Source organism: Castor canadensis, chromosome 6 (genome assembly GCF_047511655.1).
Source record: "Castor canadensis chromosome 6, mCasCan1.hap1v2, whole genome shotgun sequence".
NCBI classification, from domain to species: domain Eukaryota; kingdom Metazoa; phylum Chordata; class Mammalia; order Rodentia; family Castoridae; genus Castor; species Castor canadensis.
In genome coordinates this window covers 141523256-141547658 of record NC_133391.1, presented here as the reverse complement: position 1 = coordinate 141547658, position 24403 = coordinate 141523256, and the positions used below count along the sequence as shown (strand labels likewise).

General features: G+C 35.8%; 1 protein-coding gene and 1 pseudogene across 4 annotated transcripts in view; one reads left to right on the top strand and one right to left on the bottom strand.

Annotated features, from left to right (window-relative positions):
• The window catches only part of C6 (complement C6), a 60182-nt gene extending 46981 nt beyond the window's left edge, over positions 1-13201 (bottom strand). Inside the window, exons 1-6 of one of the 4 annotated variants that reach the window (XM_074077546.1) lie at positions 12651-13201; positions 8986-9074; positions 8467-8628; positions 6988-7144; positions 5561-5705; positions 252-393 (exon numbers count right to left, since the gene is read on the bottom strand). In XM_074077546.1, the coding sequence (XP_073933647.1) occupies positions 252-393; positions 5561-5705; positions 6988-7144; positions 8467-8609 (587 nt within the window). In that variant the 5' untranslated portion in view covers positions 8610-8628; positions 8986-9074; positions 12651-13201. Of the gene's footprint in view, positions 1-251; positions 394-5560; positions 5706-6987; positions 7145-8466; positions 8647-8985; positions 9075-12650 lie in introns of those variants that run through there. The other 3 variants (XM_074077547.1, XM_074077545.1, XM_074077548.1) reach the window with 3 other exon arrangements.
• Positions 13202-15070: 1869 nt separating this feature from the next.
• LOC109680203 (calmodulin-1-like) lies at positions 15071-15536 on the top strand (annotated as a pseudogene).
• The last annotated feature ends 8867 nt before the right edge of the window (positions 15537-24403 follow it).

Genomic DNA, 24403 nt, shown 5'->3' with positions numbered 1-24403 from the left:
ATCCATTCCAGAACTTCCAGAGGGATGTATGAGAAATGTTTATGAAGGGCCCATCACATGACTGTAGAAATAAATGCTAAATGCTTTTTTCCTAGGAGGGAGGATCATGGCCATGATGAGTAAATATGAGAGACAGGGCAGTGGGGATAGTACGAAGGTCTAAGGAGGTGAGACAATGATGTGCTGCTGTTTCTAACTCATTAGTTCTGAAAGACCTTTTCTCCTCCAAGTGATAAAAAGATGCTACATACCCAGTGCCCATAGAGTGTACACTAGGTATGGGAGTCCGCTGCCCTGGGCACACCACCTTTGTTCTCCCACAATTCCTTTCATCTGAGTTATCTCCACAGTCATTTTCTCCATTGCATTTTAACTTGCTGGGAATGCAGCGCCCTGGTTAAAAAATTACACAACAATATTGCAACACATTATCATTAAGGAAGGGCTTTATTAAGTTAAAACACATATGCTTGAAATTTTAAGGGGAAGTTGAGAAGAGTTTTCATTATTTTTTTGTGAAGGTGAGGAATGTATGGAAGTGGAGTGATAACGATATTTTTCTTTAGTTTTCAAGATTGTAAGAGTCACCTTAGAATTATTTAGTTAATATTTGGCTGATTGCCTTTAAAGAGAGAATTAATTCTATTAATTAATATATTCTATTAATTGATATATTCTATTAATAATATGATTAATATAATCACATTATAGTGAGCTTGTTGTAGAGATAATGTTCTGCAGAAAAAAATTAACAGTAGATTCAGAATTTTTTTTATTCAGATGGCAAAGTCTGGCTTATTGTTTTTATTGAAAAAACTATAATTTTACACATATGCACTCTACTGTTACAAGCAATAACATGCTGAATCCCTAAAATTTTATGTTGAGTGAAAAAAGCCAGACATGCAAGAGTCACGCCGTGGGATTCCTTTATAGTGTGTTCAAGCATAAGAATAAGGCAGGAAGTTATATGGAAAGGAAAACAAGGAAATAATTTGTGTTTATGAAAATTTTCTGTATCTTCATTGGTGGTTGTTTACGTTGTTAGATATACATTTGTGAATATCAAATTGCACACTTAGGATCTGCACATTTTGCTTTAAAATTATTATTATTATATTGTCACACTGGGGTTTTAACTGAGGGCTTCATGCCTGCTAAGGAGGTACTCTACTTACAGCCTGTGGAGCTGTGCGTTTTGCATACATAATTATTTAACTGTGATATAACTACCATTAATTTTATTAAATATATTTTCCATATATTTTCCTACATATAATTACTGTCCATAATTGTTTTTACTACAAATAATTTGTAATATCTGATTATATTTTGGATAAGTTAGGTGCTGAGGCAGCATGTTAAGTAAATGAATTTGGAAAATTATACAGACTCCATGGACTCAAATAAGTCCTCCTAGTTTTTGTCTTGCTGAATTTGCTAAGGACTCCTAGAATCAGTGTGTAATCTATATTGTAGAAATTGAAATGCATTGGATACAAGACAGATATTCCTTCTTCTGTGGCCCAGTCTCTTGCTTGTGTTCAGGGATGTTGGCATCTGTGCTGTTATGTGTATGTCTCACTGACAAAAATTAAATGACTTACTTAAGATCATCTGGTCCACTAGGTTAAGTTGTGATCAGCATCTCATTATAGCCATGTATTTCTCTTTTGACTAAAATGCCTGGGGGAAATTGGTATTCTGCTGAATTAAATTTTTTTTATTAATACAATGCTCCCCCAAATACTTATTTCAAGTCTTTTGATTATAACTTTCACTTAGAATATAACACTTAGAGTGTAATGAAAATGATTGTCTTCCTTTGATTATTCAAGATTTTTCATTATGTCCAGATCATTATTGTAATTATACCTATGAGCACTAACATCACATAAGAGTGATAAGATGAAATTGAATTTCTTTCAATCTCAAGATATAAACTGAAGATGCTGTGCTGTTTTTTTTAAACAATATATCTTTTAAAAGACAGAGAGAATGAGTAATTTCATTTGAAATAGAGAATATTTTCATTTGACATATTGCATTTAAAAAAGTTCTAAACCTGGTACTTAAATTTTAAGAAAAATACTAGTTTCATTTTAGAAGCTAAATGAAATTTTTAGTTTCATTTTAGAACAACCTGTTTTATTAGCTAGAGGTAGGGATAGTCATTCAGGGTACCATTCTTGTTAGCCAAACACGTGAGCAGGTTATCAGATATGTGAGAATATAAACAGTTCCATCCATCTGGTGCTTGTAGACATTGGGAGGAGCTTATTCTCAATCACAGGGGTGAAAAAAGAGGACATTTCTTGAGTGATGTTTAGGAATAGGTGATAGGAGTGACATAGCCTGAGGAGACATGACTGAGAAAGACTATAAGCCATAGAAACACAACAGATAGGCTACTGCAAGTCATAAGTATATCCTATATGAAAGAAGAGGGGAAATGATGAAGGGCAGGGTGAATACTGCAGGATTTGTAGAGGTATATAGCATGTGCATAAGCAGTAGTTCACCTTATCTGCGAGGGACAGTTTCAGAGACCCCCCAAGAGATGGTTGAAACTTCTTATAACACCAAAACCTATACCTTAATGGTTTTCTGGCTTAATGAAGTGCCTGTCACACTGTGGTCATAACTTTGCAGTTTAAGTTGAGATAGCAAAACTAGCATAGACTTAGTTTTACCACTTCATAATTTTGTGGAAAAATATTCCTTCTTATGCTAGATCTTAGTGATCTCAGCACAGTATTTTTAAAATTTCCTTAAGTCAAGAACTTCCACATTTTTGTTTAAAGAAAACATATTATGGCTTCTCTTTAACTTATGAAAGTTGCTTCATGACTGCTGTTGTGCTTTGGGGCCATTAGCAAGTAAACTAAATACTTGTACACATAAGCACTGTCATCACATACAGTTCACCTGCAACTGAGACTGTCTGGCAGGTAGTGTATGTAGTGTGGATACGCTAGACAAAGGGATGATTCATGCCCTGAGTAGGGCAGTGTGGGATGACATGAGATTTTACTGCTAGGCTCTGACATACAATCTAAAACTTATATTTTTTCTGAAATTTTTCATTTAATATTTTTAAACTGTGGTTGACCATGAGTAACTGAAACCATGGAATTGAAACTGTAGCTAAGGGGAGGATTACTATGTATACTAATGCTTGCTGCTATGCCATTATTTAGAAATTGTGCATGTCTTTCCTGTCTACTTTAACTGACTTGTGTTACTATATTAACATATTGTTTTTATAGCCACTTACAAATTCTCTAGTCTTCTATACTGAAAGTTAGGACTTCAAAAGATAAGTTGGCAGAGTGCAATAGAATTAGTCTCACAGGTAATTCTCAAAAATCCATGTATACATTAAAATAATATATTTAGTTTGGGGAACTCTTGAGAAACTCTGAATAGCAATCATGAAGGAGGAAATAAAAGAAGGTGAGTCTATTTAGCACAGATTATTAGTTCTAATTCTACAAATGAGGGCTAAATATCATCCTGAGTCAGGCAAATCAATTGTCCATTCAACCTCTCATTCTCATTCACCATGGCATTAGTGGATGTTTTTCAGAAAGTACAAGCATATCATCTTCAAAGGAATATTTAACAACCAGAAGTCTATGGAATCACCCTATCAAACAGGAATCCAAACAATCTGGGCCAGGGATTTTTCAGTCAGTGACTGGATTACGGGAACATCTAGGGGTTTGGGTGAAGTGGCCTGGGGAGCAGGGAGCTTTTGGGTCACATCTGCTTAGAAACCATTACAGACTCATTGTTATAATTCAGTTTTTTTATCTATGGCTATGGACATATTGCTGATGAATTGAAAATCAGCTATGCTTGCACTGCTAACTTTTCTGAAATCACTCATTATGTATTGACAACCCACGGATGAATCCAAAACTTGTGAATATTTTTGACCTCTACAGTTAGAAGTCAAAAGTAATTAGAGGTCTTTTGTAATTAATTTCATAGGTTTATCATTTACTGAATCAAGGAGCTGTAGAAAACATCATTCAACCTTCAAAAAGTTGCACTTCTGTTTTAAATCTTGATTTTAATCTTCTTTTTTTTTGCAATACTGGAGTTCGAACTCAGGGCCTACATCTTGAGCCACTTTTCTAGCCTCCCTTTTTGTGATGGCTTTTTTTCAAGATAGGGTCTCATGAACTGTTTGCCTGAGCTGGCTTTGAACTGTGATCCTCCTGATCTCTGCTTCCTGAGTAGTTAGGATTACAAGCCTGAGATACTAGTGCCTGGCTGATTTTATTATTCTGAATGTAATGCTGTATCATCCTGAGCCAGTGTTGTCAAGATTTTATTCATATTTCTCTTTAGTCAATTTGTAATATGACCTTACTCATATAGGAACAATGCATATCTTCTTCCACAAATCCCATCCTCCTTTCCCAGGGCTGGTGCAGCATAGAGGGAAAAACCCCCAACACCAGCATTCCTATCTGATGTTCAGAAAATGTAAAAATGAATGCAAGAGTCAGAGTATAAAAGGGGAAAAAACTTTGGTTCTAACATCTTGGGTCAGTTTCCTATGACATTTGAAATTTGCTAATGTAATACTTTTCAAAATACCTCAGAGTACACAAAAATGATGTGGAGTTTATCTGAAGTTTAATTTTATTATAACATCTGTTGGACTATTTAGATAGGAAGTTAGTGAACTATGGCTCATGTTCCAAAATTGACTTGTGCCTGGTTTTTGCAAATAAAATTTTATTGAAACACACCATGCTTGTTTGTTTATACACTATCTATGGCAACTTTGGTACCATAATGCTAGATTTGAGTAGTAGTGAGACAGACTACTACATCTTACAAAAGCTAAATATTTGTCATCTGGACCTTGACTAAAAATTTACAGAACTCAGATCTAGGCTCTTAAAAAGGTGAGTATTAAAGATCTGTCAACTAATAAGAAGGTACATATGATTAATATATTCAATATTTGATTATGTTCTAATGAAACCTAAATACCAGGTTTTAACATTTGAGTAAATATTGGTCTTGAAGGTATTACCAGCATTTTAGATCTTGTCTTTTGGAATTACCTTTGGAGCCAATAAAGAAAATTTGCTTCATAATTTCTAGTCATTTCCCTGACATAATATCTCAATATTCTTAATAAACTTCTCTTAATAAACTACATTGAAAATCTTTTAAATCAATACATTTTTAATTAGTCTCATTATAAACTTGTGCTTATTTATAGACAATTTCAAAAAAATATTTGCCAACATATTTTCTTCTTCCTCTTGTCTCTTCCTACTTTATAACAATGTGGGGATCTGAGCACCATTCTTTGATGAGCAAATGAATTAGGTAAGTGGTCAAGATGGCTATATCTCGAAAGCTGTAATTTCACACATGAATTCTTTAGTAATTTATACTGTAGCAGTTCTATTCCCCATGCTAAGAAGGGCTGGAACTTCTCTATCCTAGATTTTATTGTACACAATTAGAATAGCTTGATTTAGTCAAGTAACTTTTAGTGGAGACTGAACATTTTTCAAAAGCACATTACCACTGTCACAGTGGAATTTATTCTTGCAATCAGCCTCTTCAATTTTGCAGAGCTTAGATGGAATGCATGGTTGAAAGGTCACCAGGGGCTCAGTACATGGTTGTCCTCCAAATTGACTAGGGCGCAAGACAGATCTAACCTTAGACTGAAAGGAAAGAAGAGAAAGATGAGTAACTCCAAGGTAAGGTCTAAGAAAACTGTACTTCCCAGTCACAGTGGTGATTGTCCAATGGTGGTGTCTCCTAATCTGTACTGAAATTTCTTTCAATTTCATTACTGTGTATATTTAGGAAAGCCACACCTTCCTGGACCTCAGTTTCCCAAGCTGCAAAATAAGGAAGTGAAGCAAAAAGATTTCTAAGGCCTCTTTTCTAATTCTTGAAATCATATGGTTTTGAATTCTATCAACATCAAATCCACAAATGTTTATGGAGAGTTTTGTGAGTGCAATAAATTCTTCTGGGCAATAACACTAGCCCTTCTATATCTCAAAGACAGTGTGAAGTTGGAGAATGTAAAAAGATTTCAAGTTTCTTTTGCATAAGGATGTCACCATGGAAACCAAGGTTGACATATTCTCTACATTTGGAAAGATTTTGGTAAGTAGTAAAATGGAGAGTCGTGGAAGGATAGAAGTATGACATGACTAACACATACTGACTTTGAAGTCAGAAAAATTCAGTTCAAAATGTAACTACTATATGAATTAGTGGTATATTCTTGGGGAAATTATTTACCCCAAATAAGCTGTTACTTCCTCATCTATTAATTGTGTAAAAGAGCACAATATGATGTGAATTTTCAGTGAAATGAAGTATGTAAGAGGCCAACAACAGTCCCCCTCAGAGTGTGGGTGTTTTACAAATGAGTTTCATTTTCTTCTCTAATGCGTGCATCCTTAGAAGACACCACCCTGACTGGGGTTCACATGGGTCAGTGCCCTTACAGGAATGAGCATGAGGTAGGTAAATATTGCAGCTGGGAACAACAAACAAATTAAGGCACTTTCCCATGGAGAGAGGGAATTCAGAGGAAGGGCAAGGAGTCATGTTTTTGATTTATTTCCCTCATTTCTGTTTAGTTTTAAACATTGGACTGAAATCTCCAGTTTTTAGTACTTGTTTTTGCTTTCAGAATTCTGGGAAGGCACAGGCAGCTGAATTTAGATATGGATAAGGATAATACTGATATTGGAGGAAGAATTTTCTTTTTGTGTTCATATGACAGTAAAGCATGTAAAATGAATCTTCTTCCCCACAAAACATTGTTAAATGAAATTTTCCCTTAGTGACAACTGGGACAGTTTATTTTCAGAAATTAAAGAAATTAATCATTTCTGTGTTGTTGGACTGGCACTGTCAGGGAATCAGAGACTTAATAGTGATTCAGGTATCCTGGTGTGAGCCACCAGCACCCAGCTTACCTACCTGTTTTTTAACACAGGGGTCACAGTCAGACCATGGCCCGTAGTCTCCTAGGAGGCAGTTGATGGGACATGTCTGCCAGTTGCACTCTCTGGTCTCTTGCTTGGTGCAAAGTTGGTCACATGAGTTATCCCAATAGTAATTATCCATGACTATTTGTCTATAATAGGAAAAATGTAGCTTAGAAGAAATGTATTCACTGTGGCTCCAACCCTCTCAATAAATATCATAAAATATTAACTACAGAGAATAAAGAAAAGAATATTTTCATGGAAAAGTTCGACATGTTGTCATATATACAATCTATACAACTTAATGGAACTCAGGACCAACAACATATGGGGTCTAGGCCAAAATAAACATGGGATTCCAAAATGAAGACTTAAAAGCCAGCAACAGCAGATTGCTAAACTAAGCCTGCAGTCGTGCTAGGTGAAAATTTTCCCTGATGGTGCTCCTGAATGGATCAGAAGAAAAAGGGAAATTCCTGTAAATTGCTTAAAAGATGAAAGCATAATTTATAAGTACTATGACTACATTGTGTTAGGATGATGGGACGTCAAAGATTCAAAGGCAAAGTGACAGGGAAGAGATGTTCTGAGAATTTCATGTGGATTTCCTAGGTAAATAGGGAAGGGCATTCAAGGGGAATGACAAAAATTGTAGGTAGAAGAGGACATGAGCTGCCCAGGGAGGAGCTTGTGTGACTTGACTGGCCAGGGAGTGCATGGTTGAATCTGTTTTGTTTTATTTGTTGCACGGTACAGAGCTACTGAGGGACTCTTGAGTAGACGAGTGTTATAAATAAATCTGTTTTCACACTTAGTGAATAGTTTATTGGAATTCAATTGGTAATTTTAATGAGTTTCACACTACACATGTAAAAATAGTTTTCTAAAATAAATCTCTTGAAAAAGCTAAAATAATCAAAACACAGTAACTATATGCATTTCTTCCTCAAGTTATGTGAGCACCTCCATGGTACATAAAAAATCTAACAGACAGAAAGTGCAGGAGATGAGTGGTCTGAACTGGTGAAAAGACTGACTTAATAAATGCTATCAAGTAAACATGCTTTTCTTGTCATCTTGGATATACCAACAATCAAGCTAATAGCTAGCAGTCCTGCTCAATTGGAGATCCTGTTAGACTTCATTTAATGAGTAGAAAATTGTCTATAATTTGCTCACTAACTGTGGGCAAGAAGTTCTATGCTGATTGAAAAGAAGCTTGAGTAGTGATTCTAAGTAAGTCAGTCAACTGAAAACATTGCAAAGATTCTTAATTCAGTTTCTTTGAAACTCTGTTTTCATAGAGACAACAAAAGTAGACTTCAACATTATGTGGAAAAGATCTTAAATTTCATACAAATTCTTACAAGTTCTTATTTGAGATATAGTTTTCCCTATTACTTCTGATATTGCTAACTCTATTATTGAGATTTTCCAGGACACAAAGAAAAGCTACATAGCTCATACCTACCTCTGTCTGTTCTGAGTTCCAGAATTGCATGTTTTTGAGCAGCTGGACCACTGAGTCCATGGGAAGTGATCACAGAAACAAGGTTGGCCCTTGTTGATCAGAGTACTCAGCAGAATGAAATATAAGATTGGTTGTCCAGGCATGCCTGAGGGCCTCCAGGTCCTAAGACGGAATGACGATATGTATCTGATGCTTCTTTGAGACAAAACTTTACAAGTCATTATGAGTCAGACTCAAATATGATTTAGGAAACATCCGCATCTCTGTACCTTTCTTAAGACAAACTAACACATAAATTCATATGCTCATGCACATATGTCTGAGTTTAAAAGTTTTTTTTTAGGGTGGAGATTACCATGTAATAGCTCCTAGTTTAGTATACTAACTTTCTATGAACGGTAGTAGTAGGAACAAGATAAAGTTTATAGTATGTGTTTGCAAGTCATTTCATTCTGCAAAATATTGAGATTTATATAATCATATACTTCTCACAACTACTCATTTTGTGTGGGCAGTTACCTTAAGCATATTCCAGTTTTTCATCCTTTTCTGGTCCTAGGGAAGGATTTTGGGCTATTCTTTCAATCCCCTGACATCCCAGCAACCTGCTAAAGAGAGAATTTACTGTCCTACTCCTCCATACACAGAGTCATAGAGTTAGAACTGGAATGGCTCTTTGAAATCTCCAGTTCAAACTCCTTCATGTTATGTTAATAGAAATGAGGCTTGAGGAGATGCAATGGCATTCAGGCTGCATGACAACAGCAGGTTCTTGAGATGAAGTTCATCCCTTTGCTGAGTTTCTAATAACACTAATTATTGTGTTACTGAAGCATAAGGGTGCCAGGCCACAGGGGGTTTTGTCTAGATAATGCCAGCAAAAACATTGACCAGTCTTCCCACTTGTGAGCATCCATGAATCATTTGTAAAATCACCACTTACCTACCACTAGTACTGACAATTTGACCTTTATATCTCTAAAAAAACCTGCAGCACAGTCATATATATATTCATAAATACAGGATTCCTATCATGAAATTGCAACTTATAAGTTTATATATATATTTATATATGTATATATATGTACACACAATGCTGCTGCAATTAATATACTAACTTTCATTTAAAAAATCCCATTCACTTCTCTTCTTCAGTTTCATTATTTATAAAATTATTATAATAGTTACCTACATCATTATGCTTTTGCTAGGATTCAGTAAAAAAGTTGATGCAAAATGCTTAGAATAATCCTTAGCATAGAATCATCACTTGATAAATACAAGCTTTTCACTGAATAACTTTTAAGAGTATTGTAAATTTATTAGTAATATTCATGCCATTTTTAAAAAATTAGGCTTTCTCTAAATTACAAGATTAAAATATGTTTTGATATTAAATAAAGCTATTTATATACAAAATACTTAGCAATATGGTCTTCATCACTTTGCATATTATAAATAAAACCAACTTCTGACCATCACATTTGAAAGTGTTTCTATCTCCCTTCACTGTTTTTTTGTCTGTTATACATCTTATAACATACATGTATATGCGTATGTAATACATATGTACATATATACATATATATTATTTAAAACTTAAATACACATGTTCTCTTTTCCCTTTATCTTGTTTTACTAGAATATAAATATCCATGATGACTGATCTTTTCTTGTCAGTTTTCTTCACTTCAGCATTTAGAAAAATGAAGGCAAAGACAGTATACATTGAATAAATGTTACATTTTTTTGAGCCAGGATACATTTTAAAAGTTGGTTTTAATGAAATCTGAATAATATTATTTGGAATTGTCCTTACTGCCACTTCAATGTAGTAGTATTCTTAAAATTTCTGCCATATTATGCATGTTTTTGGATTTGAGCTCAGGTCCTCAAACTTCTAGGCAGGCACTTTACTGCATGAACCGTGCCTCTAGTCAGGTTACGTATATTTCGTAGACTTTAGAATTGGACTTTTTTGCCCAATTGTCATCTGTTATTTTTGCAAGAGTAAATATTATAGCATAACTTGCTTATCTCTAGTTTATTGTAAGAGCTGATTGAAATAAAAAACTAGATCTCTTAAAATTCAGATTTATTTTTAAAACATAATTTATTTAGTCCATTTTTCATTTATTTGATAACATTTATTGTGTTCTAAAAATATAGAAATTTACAAAGAAAATTGAGATAGCTTATAATGTAACCAAATAGAAAACCTCTGATGGCATTAAAACAAATGATGTAAGTTTCTATTTGAAAACTTAAACAGAATAACATGAAATATAAATATCTTGGGTTTTGTCTACCTGCCACCAGATTGCTCTCCCCACAAATAATTGATATTTTCTCTTTTTTATAGGTATTCAATGAAGGGAAAATTCTTCCATCCATTGCATTACTATATGCATGTATGCATGTTCAATAAATACAGGTGAAAGAGAACACATGATACATAACACTTTGGACATAGTAATTTTTCTAGTCATAATATGCTTTGAAGATCTTATCATAATGATAGATGCATATCTACCTCGTTTGTTTTAATGACCGAATAGTTTTACACCATATGGATGTACTCCACTGGGTTTAACCACTTTCCTTCTTGTAGACATTTAGTAAATGTACTGCATTAACTACATTTATATCTTAGCTTGTTTTTGTAGCATATTCATGGAGTTGGCAGTATATTTCTAGCAGTAAAATGGCTTTGTCAAATGATTCATAAATTTAACAATTTTAATATTACCTGCCCTATTGAACTATAACGCTCTTATGTGTCTCAGAGGGTGAGCTTCTCATTATATGTTAATGTAGTTGGGTTTTGTATCTTAGTTGTGATGAAAGAATACTTCAGGAAAAATAAAATAGGGTTAGTCGTTTTATAATCTTGGTTGAAGCCAAGAGTGAGCATTGAGTAAGAAATAAGGAAATAGAAATCATTATCACTGTCTGGGGAGGGCAGACAGTTATTGAAGATATTACTCATGCTTTTTATCCAAGGTTTTTGTTTATACAACTCATAGATAAGCTGCTACAACCCTAGGCTATTTCAGTCATAAAAATGAGATTTTCCTTTAAAGATTGCTCCACTTGCCTACTCAATTACAGTTCCCTGGTATGCAATTCTTAATTCCTGGTTTTCCTCTGCATCACATTAACTGGCATGAGTCCTAACTATCCTTAAATTCTAGATTAGGTGAGTTTTCACTGGCTTTGGGGGATCTTTGGAATCTGAGTCTCTTAAACAATGTGAAACTTCTCTGTTAACCACAGACAGATTGGAAACCCACTCCCATCTGTCATGCCCTGCTGCCAAAACTGATCTCATACAGGTACTCTTTCAGCAAGAAAATCTAAATAGATGTTTGCTGTTGTTGCTTATCTTATGGCTTTTTAAAATTAAATATTGGAGGAGACAGATATCTTCTAGAATAGAAAGAAAAAAATTCCTAAGTCATCTGTGTAGTCATAGCACGTAAATGATTAGAAGAAGTAGAATAGAAAGAGATTATCAGTTCTCAGCAGACACTATTTGCTTTAATTTACAATAGCTTGAAAGTATAAGTGAATTTTATTCCAATTAGCATCCAAAACTGCAAGAACATAATCCTTATAAAATATTCTGATCCCTTCTTTGGCTATAATTCTTTTAAGGCAGTTTGGAAAACTATGTAAATTAAAATGGTTAACATCAAAACTTATTTGACAAACTGCTAATAAAAGAGCTAGTTGGTAGCTTCTTTTATAACATTTTATTGTTATGAAGAAAAATTGTTTTACATTAAAAAGATAATTTTCATTCAAATAAAGAAAATCACTTAATTTTTTGTTACCATGGCCCAGACTATAATATTTTATAGTTCCTTATTAATTTCCAATGTCTCTAGATACTTTGGAAGGAACAAATATTACATACACATGTAATTTAACACATTATCATACACTTTTCACAGAAGCATAGAACAACAGAATGCTCAGTGAATAGAGGGAGCTAGTTGGGGAAAATCTTCCACTTCAGGGCCACAATAGAAGAAGCAACACTGTAGTTCTCTCATAATTACTATTCCATCATGAACTAGCTAAAACTCAGTGAACCACTGAAGATGACTTACAGCATTAGAGAATTCTAGTTAAAAGGGAAGTTTATCTTATTCTGTCACCTCCCAGTGTGCTTTACTCACATGAACAATAGTCTGCAAGGCAGTTCAGCACATCTGACCCAACAGGCTTCAGAGGATACTGTAGTTTATTCTCAACTGTAAGTTCTTCCTTTCCATCAACTTGTAAATTTCTTATTTCTTAGTTTTTCTTCTGTCCATGCCCCAGAGGCTCAAATATGATGTTTATTATTGCTAGAGTAGGCCAGGCAGTCCAGACAAATGATTGACTGTGGCTAAAGAGTATGTTTGCTTTACTTTTAACTGTAGTTTAACTCATGGAGAAAGTTCATCTCAAATATCCTCTGAAAGGACATTTCTTTAAAAAAAAAATGACCCTTCAGTTCTTTTGAAATTTGAATGAAGTAGTTATTTTTTAGTTTAAAAGAAAGGGCTATACTCTGAGTGATGTATTTTCATGCATCAAAAGGAATGTTTCCTCAACAGGAAACATTCTATAATTTTGAAATACTAAGATTGAAAATGAAATTATTATGTCACTCACTTCACACTTAATCTGACTTAATCAGACTTAATCTGTAAAGGACTGAAGAAACAATGGGTTCACATAGTGAAAAGGGTTTATATATGACAGCTAAAATCAGCCACCTCTCCCTATTGTTAGCTAACACAAGGCAATGCAATCCTATTCTTAAAGTAACCTAGTGTTGTCAAAATAAACATCATGTGTAAACTTGGACTTTGCAAATGATTACTCCAATCAGCAGAAACTCTAAGCATGAGATTTCACTCTGTATCTTGAATTTTCAGTGATTTTTCCCATTCAAGGTTGTTAAACAAATATCTGATTCCTTTTTTAAAAAACCCACAGAATAATGGCTTTAAATTTCTTTCCCCCTTAGGAATGTGTCCATTTAATTTATATATATATGTGTCCATATATATATATATGCTTTTTCTGATTATGGAATACTTATTAAGAAAGAGTGATCAAACAGGATTTGAGACAACACAATTGTGTATGCAGAAAACTCAAAAGAATCTATAGAAAAGCACTGGAAATAATAAATGAGTTTAGTAAGATTGCTAGGTGCAAGTTTATTGTAGAAAAATGTTTCTATATATATAAAAGCAAAATAAAATAGAACATTTAATGTGGAAAACATTGAAATAATTATCCAATGAGCTCTTTATAATAAAGATGATTATACTTTTCTAAAAGACTCACCGTATGTGTTGAGATTGACTGATGTGGATATTATACTAAGTTGAAGCAGAACAAACAGTGATTGAGAGTGTGGAGAGTTATATCATCTTGACTCTGCACTGACTGGCTATGTGATCTTTAACAAGGTACTTTACCTCATTGAAATTGTTTCCTCATTTGTAAAATAACAGTTTTCCAAACTTTGTTCAAAACACTGGAAAACTTTAAAAATTATTGTGTCTTCAATATGGATAATAGCTAAAACAAACATTCCTCTAAAATACTGAAATTTCTACCAAGCAGTGGGAAGTGATCTTAACAGGTAAAAAGGCTTGTTGATGCATAGCTGGAAAACCACCACTCAAAGGAAATAAACAGACTTGGTAGCAACTTTCCCAAGGCTAGATTAAGTCAAATTATCTGATTTGTTGTCTGTTTTCTTTTACCCTGAGCAATTTGATAGTACATTACCTCTTTAGACATATTTTCACTTCTTTCTTTTATGTACTCCACCACTAGCCCCTTTGTTGACTATAATAAACTACAGTTTCTCTGTCACTGTATGTTTTTTTGGGGTGGCACTGGGGTTTGAACTCAGGTCTTGGTGTTTGCAAAGCAGGTAGTCTACCACTTGAGCCACACCACCAATCCCTTGCCATTGTATTTTACTTGAATCTTTTTCTTCCCCAATTCCAAATGCATATTTCTTTCTCATGGGTCATTCCAAATTGTTTCCTTCTTAAGCCTTTTCTGTGTTTCATAATGACCTTTATGCTTTAGGTCAAATACTACACGCCTCTTTTGTATCTTTAACCCTACATGGTTCTTTATGGAACCTCTCACAGGGAACACACCTAATACCGCCAGGTATTATGACTACTGTTAGGATCCTTCATTACTGACCACTCTCTTTTGCTTCACCTCGTATATTCGAAGGCCCTTCATGAATTGACCAGAATATTCATCTTTATATTTGATCAACATAGAAATTAAATACTAGTGAGTTGTGTGCACATAATGAATTTGTGCGAAAATCTCTGAATTTTACATTATGTCAACGCTTATGTGCCTTTAGGTAAATTCCACTATGTAGGTTCTCATCCATTTAGCATACACGGCAAGGGTGGAGGCAGCGGCGCTTGGCGTCTCGTGGACGCGGGGCCGTTACTCGCGGCCAGTGGGTGACCGCGCGTTAGGCGCAGCAGCCGAGGCACCCCCGCTGTCACAGCCCCTGCACTGGTGCGGCCACCCTCGCTCCCTCTGCTCTGTCTCCCTTTGCTTGCACCATGGCTGATCAGCTGACAGAGGAACAGATTGCTGAATTCAAGGAAGCTTTCTCCCTATTCGATAAAGATGGCGATGGCACCATCACAACAAAGGAACTTGGGACTGTCATGAGGTCACTGGGACAAAACCCAACACAAGCCGAGTTGCAGGATATGATCAATGAAGTGGACGCTGACGGTAATGGCACCGTTGACTTTCCAGGATTCGTGACTATGATGGCTAGAAAAATGAAAGAGACAGATAGCGAAGAAGAAATCGTGAGGCATTCCGAGTCTTTGACAAGGATGGAAATGGTTACATCAGTGCAGCAGAGCTACGTCACGTCTTGACCACCTTAGGAGAAAAACTAACAGATGAAGAAGTAGATGAAATGATGAGAGAAGCAGATATTGATGGAGATGGACAAGTCCACTATGAAGAATTCGTGCACTTGATGGCTGCAAAATGAAGACCTACTTTCAGCTTTTCTCCCCAGTAGAAGAATAAACTGAATCTTTTACTTACCTCTTGCAAAAAAAAAAAAAAAAAAAAGGAAAAAATTCATTTATTCATTCTGTTTCTGTATAGCAAAACTGAATGTCAAAAGCACCTTCTGTCCACGCACCCAAAATCCGGTTGGTGGTCCTGTCCTCTAAAGATCAAGTTACACATCAGTTTTACATATAAATATTTGTACTACCTTAATGATAAGGAAGCACTTAGTGAATTCCTTGAAGTTCCATTTGGTAATGATTAATACAGTGTTTGGGCTGGTCCAGTTTTTCATGTATGCAGCTTGATGATTGAGCTCAGTCAGGCATTTATATTAAAACCGAAAAATGAAAAAACACTCAAAACCTATTCAGGAGGGTTCTAATTTTATTTGTTAGTATAAATTGTCATAGCTGGTTTACTGAAAGCAAACACATTTAAAATTGGTTTACCTCAGGATGATGTTCAGAAAATGGGTGAAGGATAAACTTGAGATGTAGCTCCAACAGTAGGGATGGTCCTCTTGTACTTCCATGTGCTCCGACCCATAGCGACAATGACACACCCTGGTGCATACCTGGGTATCTTGGTTTTTAGCATTGTCTGCATTGTGCTAGTGTGAAATGGGTGTCAGGTTGTCACCAATCACACAAATTTTTAATAAGAAGTCTTTACCAAGAGAGCATTTTTGGACTCTCTGTTTTTAAAATCTTCTGAACCATGACTCAGAACCAGCAGAGTAGGCTGTGGCTGTGGACTTCAGCACAACTATCAACATTGCTGTTCACGAAAGTATAATTTACGTCTATTCCAAGTTGTAAATGCTAGTCTTTTAAATTTTTTTTCAATAAAAAGACCATTAACTTAAACTGGTGTTAAATGCTTTGTAAAGCTGAGATGTGAAGGGGGACAAGGCAGTTGGAGGGGAGGTCACTGTACAGTTAAATGCTCACAGCCCAGTATTGGGTCTCCTTCCCTCCTGAGGTGCCAGAACCAACCTCTGAACCTAAGACCTTGCCTAAAAACAGCAGGTACTGATGGCTTTATCACTTAGGGCCATGAAAGTCTAGTTTCATTTTCTCTTGGAGGAGGGGGAGGCAAATCATTCAGGCAGTCAAGCACTTAACAAAGGACAAAATCCACTTTCTTGAGCATGTATTTAGGGGTTCTTCTCAACTGTGCTGCTGATTACCTATTTTATGTATCTACTTGAGACCAACTGTGCAACAGACATGATTTAGTGTGTATGTAATTCAATCCTTGCTATGTGTGGTAGAAGCAATAGTCCTTTTCTAAGCCAGTCTCTTCATGACTAAAAGATACTACCAGCCAGCTTTTGATTCACAGTTCTTAATTTATTATTATAGTTAACCTTAGCCTCCTTTTGCATTTTTTTCCTAAGTTGACTTGACTTTGCTCTCCAGCCCTCAAGTAGAACTAATATGGAGCCTCAGGCTTGAAAGTAAAATCCTAACCCAGAGTGAATTTCATATCTAATCATAAACCCCTAACCCTAGCTCAGACATGCTGGTCTTTGCAGTGGCACGGATCCATTTAAAAAGCCTGTTAAAAGCATATTGCATTTTAGCAAGGAGCTGTTTTGAAAGGAAGGCTGGATGTGCATTTTTCATAGTGTTAACTGGTTCTATCTTATTAGCAAGGAGATTTGGGTTCTGAGTTCATGTGGGTGGTTTTAATTTGCCAGGGGACGGTGGCAGGTAGCTATCAAGGCAGTGAGACTCTCTTGGCAGCCAAACGGGTGTGTTCAGGGCTGATTTACAGAGACCCTTGGCTTCTCTTCCCTCTCCTACTCCCTGTCTTTCTGGCATTTTGTAGTTTGTTAGATTTTCTTCCAGAGGGGAGAGCAGAGCAGTGGAGAGGAGGCATTGCCCATGTGCTTCTGCTACTAGTCCTTGGACTGGGTGCTTGCTAGAGGAAAGGATGACACCATGAACTAAGGGTTGGTTTTGTAATTCCCTGAATCTTCAAGGAACACCTAAGAATACCTAGGGGTTCCTCTTCTGGTGAGATAGGGAGTTCTGAGTTCTCCTGGTTCCCATAAGTGAATGGCCTAGGGGTTTGTTGTAGGGCGTGGTTGAATAGCCAAGTTGTTGACTTGGCCTTAGGCTTGTACTCAGTGACCTCTTGGTAGTTTCAAAGGGGGTTGATGGCCAGATGACTTGTTTTAAAAAACTTAACCTCCTAGCTTACCCTTTTACCAAGTCTTTCTAGAAGCTGGGTGGACTCTGTTAGCAGTCCCACAGCCTGTCCTACAAGACTGAATGAAACAGTATTCTTGTGTGGCCAGGATCCTGCATGGGAACCAGAACCCCTCGACCCCTCTCCTCCCTCCAGGGAATGCCATGTTCCGTGTTGGAGTAGGAGTGAGGCAGAGTCCACTGCAGCTTTCCCCCTGGCATTTGGGAACCACACCAGCCCAGGGCTTGGCATTAGCAGTCTGTGTGAGTTTGTGAATGGAAAGACCTGGTTGTCCTGGCCATACCCTTGAAGTTGAGTAGCACCTTCCTGCAAACTCTTGCCCCTACTTCTCACTACTCTATAAATATATAAGTATATTTATATGAATAAAGTGACTAGTTTAACTGACATTGTGCTTTAGCCTGAGACTTGCCATAAGAAACACTCAGTCCTTGGCAAACCCTTTCACAGTTTCGTTCTCCATCTGTTTGGGGTAGGTGTTGAGCTGGGCAAATGGATCTCCATACTTCAGATGGGCTTTTGATGGACTGTTGCCAGGGAAGGCTTTTTCTGATTATTTCAACACATTTTTGCACACTTTAATTGGTATCTTTCGGTGAGTTTAAACACATTGAAGATGAGCTATTGTACATATTTTTATATTCTGTTTATAAATGTCCAACTATACTTGTAACAAGATTGCAATGAGTAGCTGTCCAGTAAGCCTAATGCTACTGTCACATCAAAGGGATAGCGTATTATTATCCCTTTAGCATCTTGGGAAGTTCTTCCTGAATAAAGAATGTAAATTTGGTCAAGTCTACTTTAGTTTATTCAGTTCTTTTAACCATTTGAATTATTTACTGTATATCCCAAATATTTTTCTCCTTTTAACAGTGACTGGGTTTCTACTAGCATGTCTTAATCTTGCCCCTCAGCTGGCAGTTACTCTTGTTTTTTTTAATCCCTGGAAGTTGTCATGTAGAAGACAGAGTTCTTTGCTGTCTATCCCTCAGAGTAAGTGGTTTGGGTGGAGTGTGTGTTCTTTCTCCAAATCTATTATAATATTCATTAAACACTTCTGTAGCAAAGATGGTGGTGGTTCTTTTGTTACTGAAGCTTCCCTTCACAATGGCTATTTGAAAAGGAGATGCACTTGAACATTTCTGCAAATCTTGAGATAAACTGTTTGGAGATTTGACTACCTCTCTGATGGGGGCCTAACTCTAAGAAAATTATAAATAAGTTTTATTTATGAACCTGGCACTGTATTCAATAAACATTTCTGTAATCTTCATTTCAAAAAAACAGGCAATGACCTTTCCTGCAGCAAAATACTCTAAGAATTATTCCTATGTGTGTTGAATTTTCTATGATGCATGATGATTATATTACATTTTATAAACTTAATGGTAAATCTTAAGAATTAAAAGAAAATAAAGTACTCTGTAGGCTCTGTGCTAGTCAACTTTTTGTTACTATAACAAAATACTTGAGATAATTTATAACAAGAGAAGGTTTATTTTGGCTCATACTTTTTGAGAGTCCACTCCTTGGTTCATTGGTTCTGTTGTTTTGAACCGGTAATGAGACAGTGTGCATCGTGGTCAGAGAACATATGTGATGGTGTAAAATCACTTCATCATGAGCCAGTGGAGTGGGGGGAGAAAAAAGGAAAAGAGAATGCACTCCCTATGACCTAAGGACTTTCTACAAGGCTTTGCCTCTCAATGACCTAACTATTTTTCATGATCCTGGAGAACAACATCCAAACTACAACAGGCTTCTACTCTAAATCTGGTCTAGTTTCTTTCTCTTTCTTTCTTTCTTTCTTTCTTTCTTTCTTTCTTTCTTTCTTTCTTTCTTTCTTTCTTTCTTTCTCTTTCTTCCTTTCTTCCTTCCTTCCTTCCTCCTTCCTTCCTCTCTCTCTCTTTTTCCTATTTATTGTAGATCATATAGGAGTTAAATTTTATTTTTTATTCTTTTATTATCATATTATTGTTATACTGAGGTACATTGTAACATTTATAAAAATTGTTACAATATATCATAATTGAATTCACCCCCTCCATCGTTTTCTTTTACCCTCCCATGCCTGGAATAGTTTCATCAGGTCTCATTTTCCCATTTTTATACACAAGTACATAATGTTTCCACATTGTTCACACAATACACTCCTATACTCTTTCCTTATATTGTCCCCTCCCACTGGTACCAACCCCTAGACAGGACCTGCTTTACCCTCCTGTTCTCTGTTTTTGAAAAAAGGCATTTTTGTTTGTTTGAGGTAGCTATGCAGGGAACTTCATTGTGACATTTTATGTATTATAACTCAAATTGGTTCATGCCCTCTATTTTTCTTCTTTCTACCTTAGTCATCTTCTTATGGTGATTTCAACAGGTGTAAAATTTCTACATTCATTCTTTCATAGAAAGTACATTGACCATATTCACCTTCTTAACTTCCTTTATACTCTCTCTCCCATTTGTGACTTCCCCTTAGTGTAACCTGTTTTTTCATAATATTGCTTGTATTTGTATTGTGTCTATCTCCCACATATGATAGAAAATATGTACCCTTTGACTTTCTGAGCCTGGCTTACTTCACTTAGCCTGATATCCTCTAGTTGCATCCATTTACCTTCAAACCAATGGTTTCATTCTTCCTTATGGTTTAATAACACTCCATTGTATCAAAATAGCACATTTTCTTAATCCATTTACCAGTTGTAGAGCATCTGGGTTTTTTCCATAGGTTAGCTATTGCAAATAATTCTGCAATAAAAGTTGGTATGCAGGTATTTTAATTGTATCCTGACTTACATTCCTTCATATATATCATGGATCATACAGCAGTTTTAGTTTTTTGAGGAGCCTCATACTGTTTTCCATAGTGGTTTACTAATTTACATTCCCATCAGCAGTGTATGAGGTTCCTTTTTCCCCACATCGTTGCCAACATTTGTTGTCGCTTGTGTTCTTGATGATAGGTATTCTAACAGGAGTAAGGTGGAATCTTAATGTGGTTTTGATTTGTATTTCCTTTTTGGTCAGGGATGTTGAACATTTCAGAAGTACTGAAAATTGTAAGAAATTTATCACAGAAATCACAGCCTCTTTTGTTCATGCAGTCACTTATTCTCTTATCTTTAGGTCATATTCACTATAATTGCCACCATTATTATCCAAAGGTTTTTTTTGACTCACTTTGTAAAACTGTACTTCAACCACTATCCGCTTTACTAGTAAACAAAACACTGTCAAAAAAAATCCTGCTTTTGTGGAATTTACAATTTATTGAATTGAGAAGAGAAAAAATGAATGAAATAAGCAATTGTTGATTTTTAAAAGTATTTCTTAATATTTATTTAAACATTGTGTTATCTAAAAAGGAGGTCATTCTCTCTGGCTCTATTTCCTTCTAGCTCTGTGCTTTCTTGGAGAAAATCTGTCCAATCTGATTTCAGAAAATTTCATCCAACAGGGCTTTCTCAGCTGGTTTCAGATCTCATGATTCTGCCCCTTGGTCAAGGCTGATGGGCCAGAATTGGTGTGGTTCATTTGGTTTTCAGGAGTGGAACTCAGAGACTCTAGTTAAATACAATGTGAAGCCTGCTTAAGCCACATGCAAGGAGGAGCAGAGTGCCATTCTGCAGAGAGAAAGAAGAATGAGGTGGGGACATGAATAAATGGATAGATATGTGACCACATGGCTACAGAGAATATAACTGCTTTCCCTCATAAGGCCCAGGAGCACCCCTTTCTCTTTTTCCCATTAGATATATATTTTCCTTTCACTAAATTAATTTTTGTTTATGATATTTTGAATTTGTTTCACTATTTTACCAACAAGTGATCCCTAAGATTTGCTCTGTGATTTTCAAACAACTGCAAGTAATTTCAGAAGAAATATTCAGCCAGATGCTGGTGGCTCATGCTTGTAATTTTAGCTAATTGGTTTGCTGAGATCAGGAGGATCCTGGTTTGAAGCCAGCCCATGCAAAAACGTTTGTAAGACCCCATTTGAAATGGCAAAAAGCTGGGCAGATTTGGCACTTGCCTGTCCTCCCTATGTGGGTGGAACACATAAAACTGGAGGATAGCTGTCCAGGCTAGCTTGAACAAAAAGTGTTCTCCCCCAAATAGCCAGAACAAAATGGGCTAGAGGCTCATGTCATAGAGTGCCTGTCTAGCTAACATGAAACTCTGAGTTCAAACCCCAGGACCACCACCACCAACAAAAACAAAAGAAAGAAAAGAAAGGAAGAAAGAAAGAAAGAAAGAAAGAAAAAACAAAGAGAAAAAAGAAATCAAACACTGACAGAGCTCTGCTCATTCAGAATGGATGCTGTCCAGTTCAGCTAAGCCATGTGTCCTGGCTGATGTCAACCCTGAACCCTGTGTGCAATTATGTCAATTGTGTACATATGATGAGCTATATATAGGGACCAGAAGTTGTAGAAATTAATGTTAACTATTCCTAAAAATGCTTGACCTCCTTCAGTGGCATGGAAAGAGAAAGCTAAAATCATGCCTGCAAATCAGGACAGCTTCCTTGAGACGAGGCATCTATGATAAGTACACAGAGTGAGAGAGAACAAGCTGAGAAAGAAAGGCCATTCTAGATTCAGGTGTGGCTCTTGAGACAGCCTGGAGTGGGCTGAGTAGAGCAGTTTATTCTCTGGGCTATGAGCAGCTAATAAGTGAGGTAATAAGATCAATGAAAGGAAATGTGAAGTTCCTACAAAAGCTCTGACAAAGTGTTTTGAAGGAAAATTTTTATTCTGAATTTTGAAACTGGAAAACCACTGAAAGCTAATGATAACAAGTAATGTGATCCTCTGGGCAGAGGGCAATCTCTGAAGCATGGAAATAAGTCCAGATCAGAGATTACTGGGTTTAAGCTAAGTTTGTTACCATAAGGCAAAGGAAGAAATGTTATGTTGGTTCATAGAACAGCTCCAAGTTTTAACAGTAGTCCATAGGTGAAAGGCAATGAGAGGTAAAATGTGCTCTCTTTCTCTAAGACATGAGTTACATGAATAAATTTCAATTGTTTTCAAGTTCTCCAAGGAGGAAGATTGTTAAGGTCAAACACTTGAAATCTGACAACCTCATTACCTTATATTTATTCTGTCAGTGAAAGATGGCAGTTTCCAATCACCCTTATACAAATTAGCAGTCCTGCAGCCAGAGAAGAGAGGAAAATGAAAGAAAAGAAACAAATTAAAAAATGTCTGAGGAGGACATTTTAAAAGAACCAACTGTGTTGAATAGTATTTTTTTTATAAATGATGACAAAAACTAATCTTACAATAACAAAAAACTCAACTTCTGTAGACAAGGGATGATGTGTGATATAGGAATGAGTTTCCTGATATCTTGACATGCTTTCCCAACACTTACAAAAATGGAGCTGATCATTTTACCTGTATTTTTTCTTTCTCTGACTTGATAAAGAAGCCACATTTCCTTCCTAATCTTTCAACATTTGATCTTAAAGTTGAAAATGAGCTCAAACTATTTCCCAAGCACTCTCAAATTGGAAAGCCTGTTTTTCAGGTTTCTTTTAAACCATGAATATAATTATGAATAAAATAAATATTACCCTTGCTCTCATAAGCATCTTGCAGTCTTCTAGCCAAAACTGGTATTACTAAACAACTACAAAAATTGTAGAATAAATTTGATAGTTGCAAAAAGTAATCGGGAGCTATGAGAAAGTGGAAAGATGAAATTAGGGTTGTATGTCAGGAAAGAGTAGAAGACAAACATCTGATTGAGATATAACAGGTAAAAATGGTTTAGGATGTAGAGTGAGTCAGGTAAGGAGTGGGAGTGACAGAATTATTTTCTTCAAACTAGAAAGGACTTTGAAACCTTCACTGTGACAGTTCCATTTTTATGTAGGTGAGATATTACTAATAAAGGAGAATTTAAGTCCCTGGATACTTAAGCAATTATCCAGATCAATGCAATAAAGAAATGGTAGAAAGGAATTAGAGGTCTTTTGCTTTTTGGCAGGACTTCTTCTAATTTGTTCTGTATTGTCTTTGATACTTGCTGACCACCTAAACTGTCCTATTATACTTATTTTCCTTCAGTAGACTTAGTTCTGTAGAATCAGAAATAAGGCTTTTTTTTCACTCTTTCCTTTTCTATTTTTTATTTCCTTTTTATTATTGTTGTGCTGGAGGTACATTGTGACAGTTACAATAGTTCTCACAATATATATATACTTGAATTCACCCTCTCCATCATTCTTCTTTATCCCTGCCTCCCCCACTCCTGGAGTACTTTCAATAGGTCTCATTTTCCTATTTACATATATGTGTACAGAATATTTCCACCATATTCACCCTACTACCCTCTTTCCTTATATCCTCCCCCCTTCTGCCGGTACCATCCCCCATTCCCTGATAAGGTTTGTTTTAACTTCTTGTTCTCTGTTTTTGTAAAAAAAACAAAAAACAAAAAACTGACATTTTTGTTTGTTTAAGATAGCTTTACAGGGTGTTTCATTGTGACATTTCCATGTATACATGCATTATAACCTGAATTTGTTCATGCCTTCTATTTTTATCCTTTCTACCTTAGTCCACTTTTTATGGAGATTTCAACATGTTTAAAAATTCTATATTCATGATAAGAC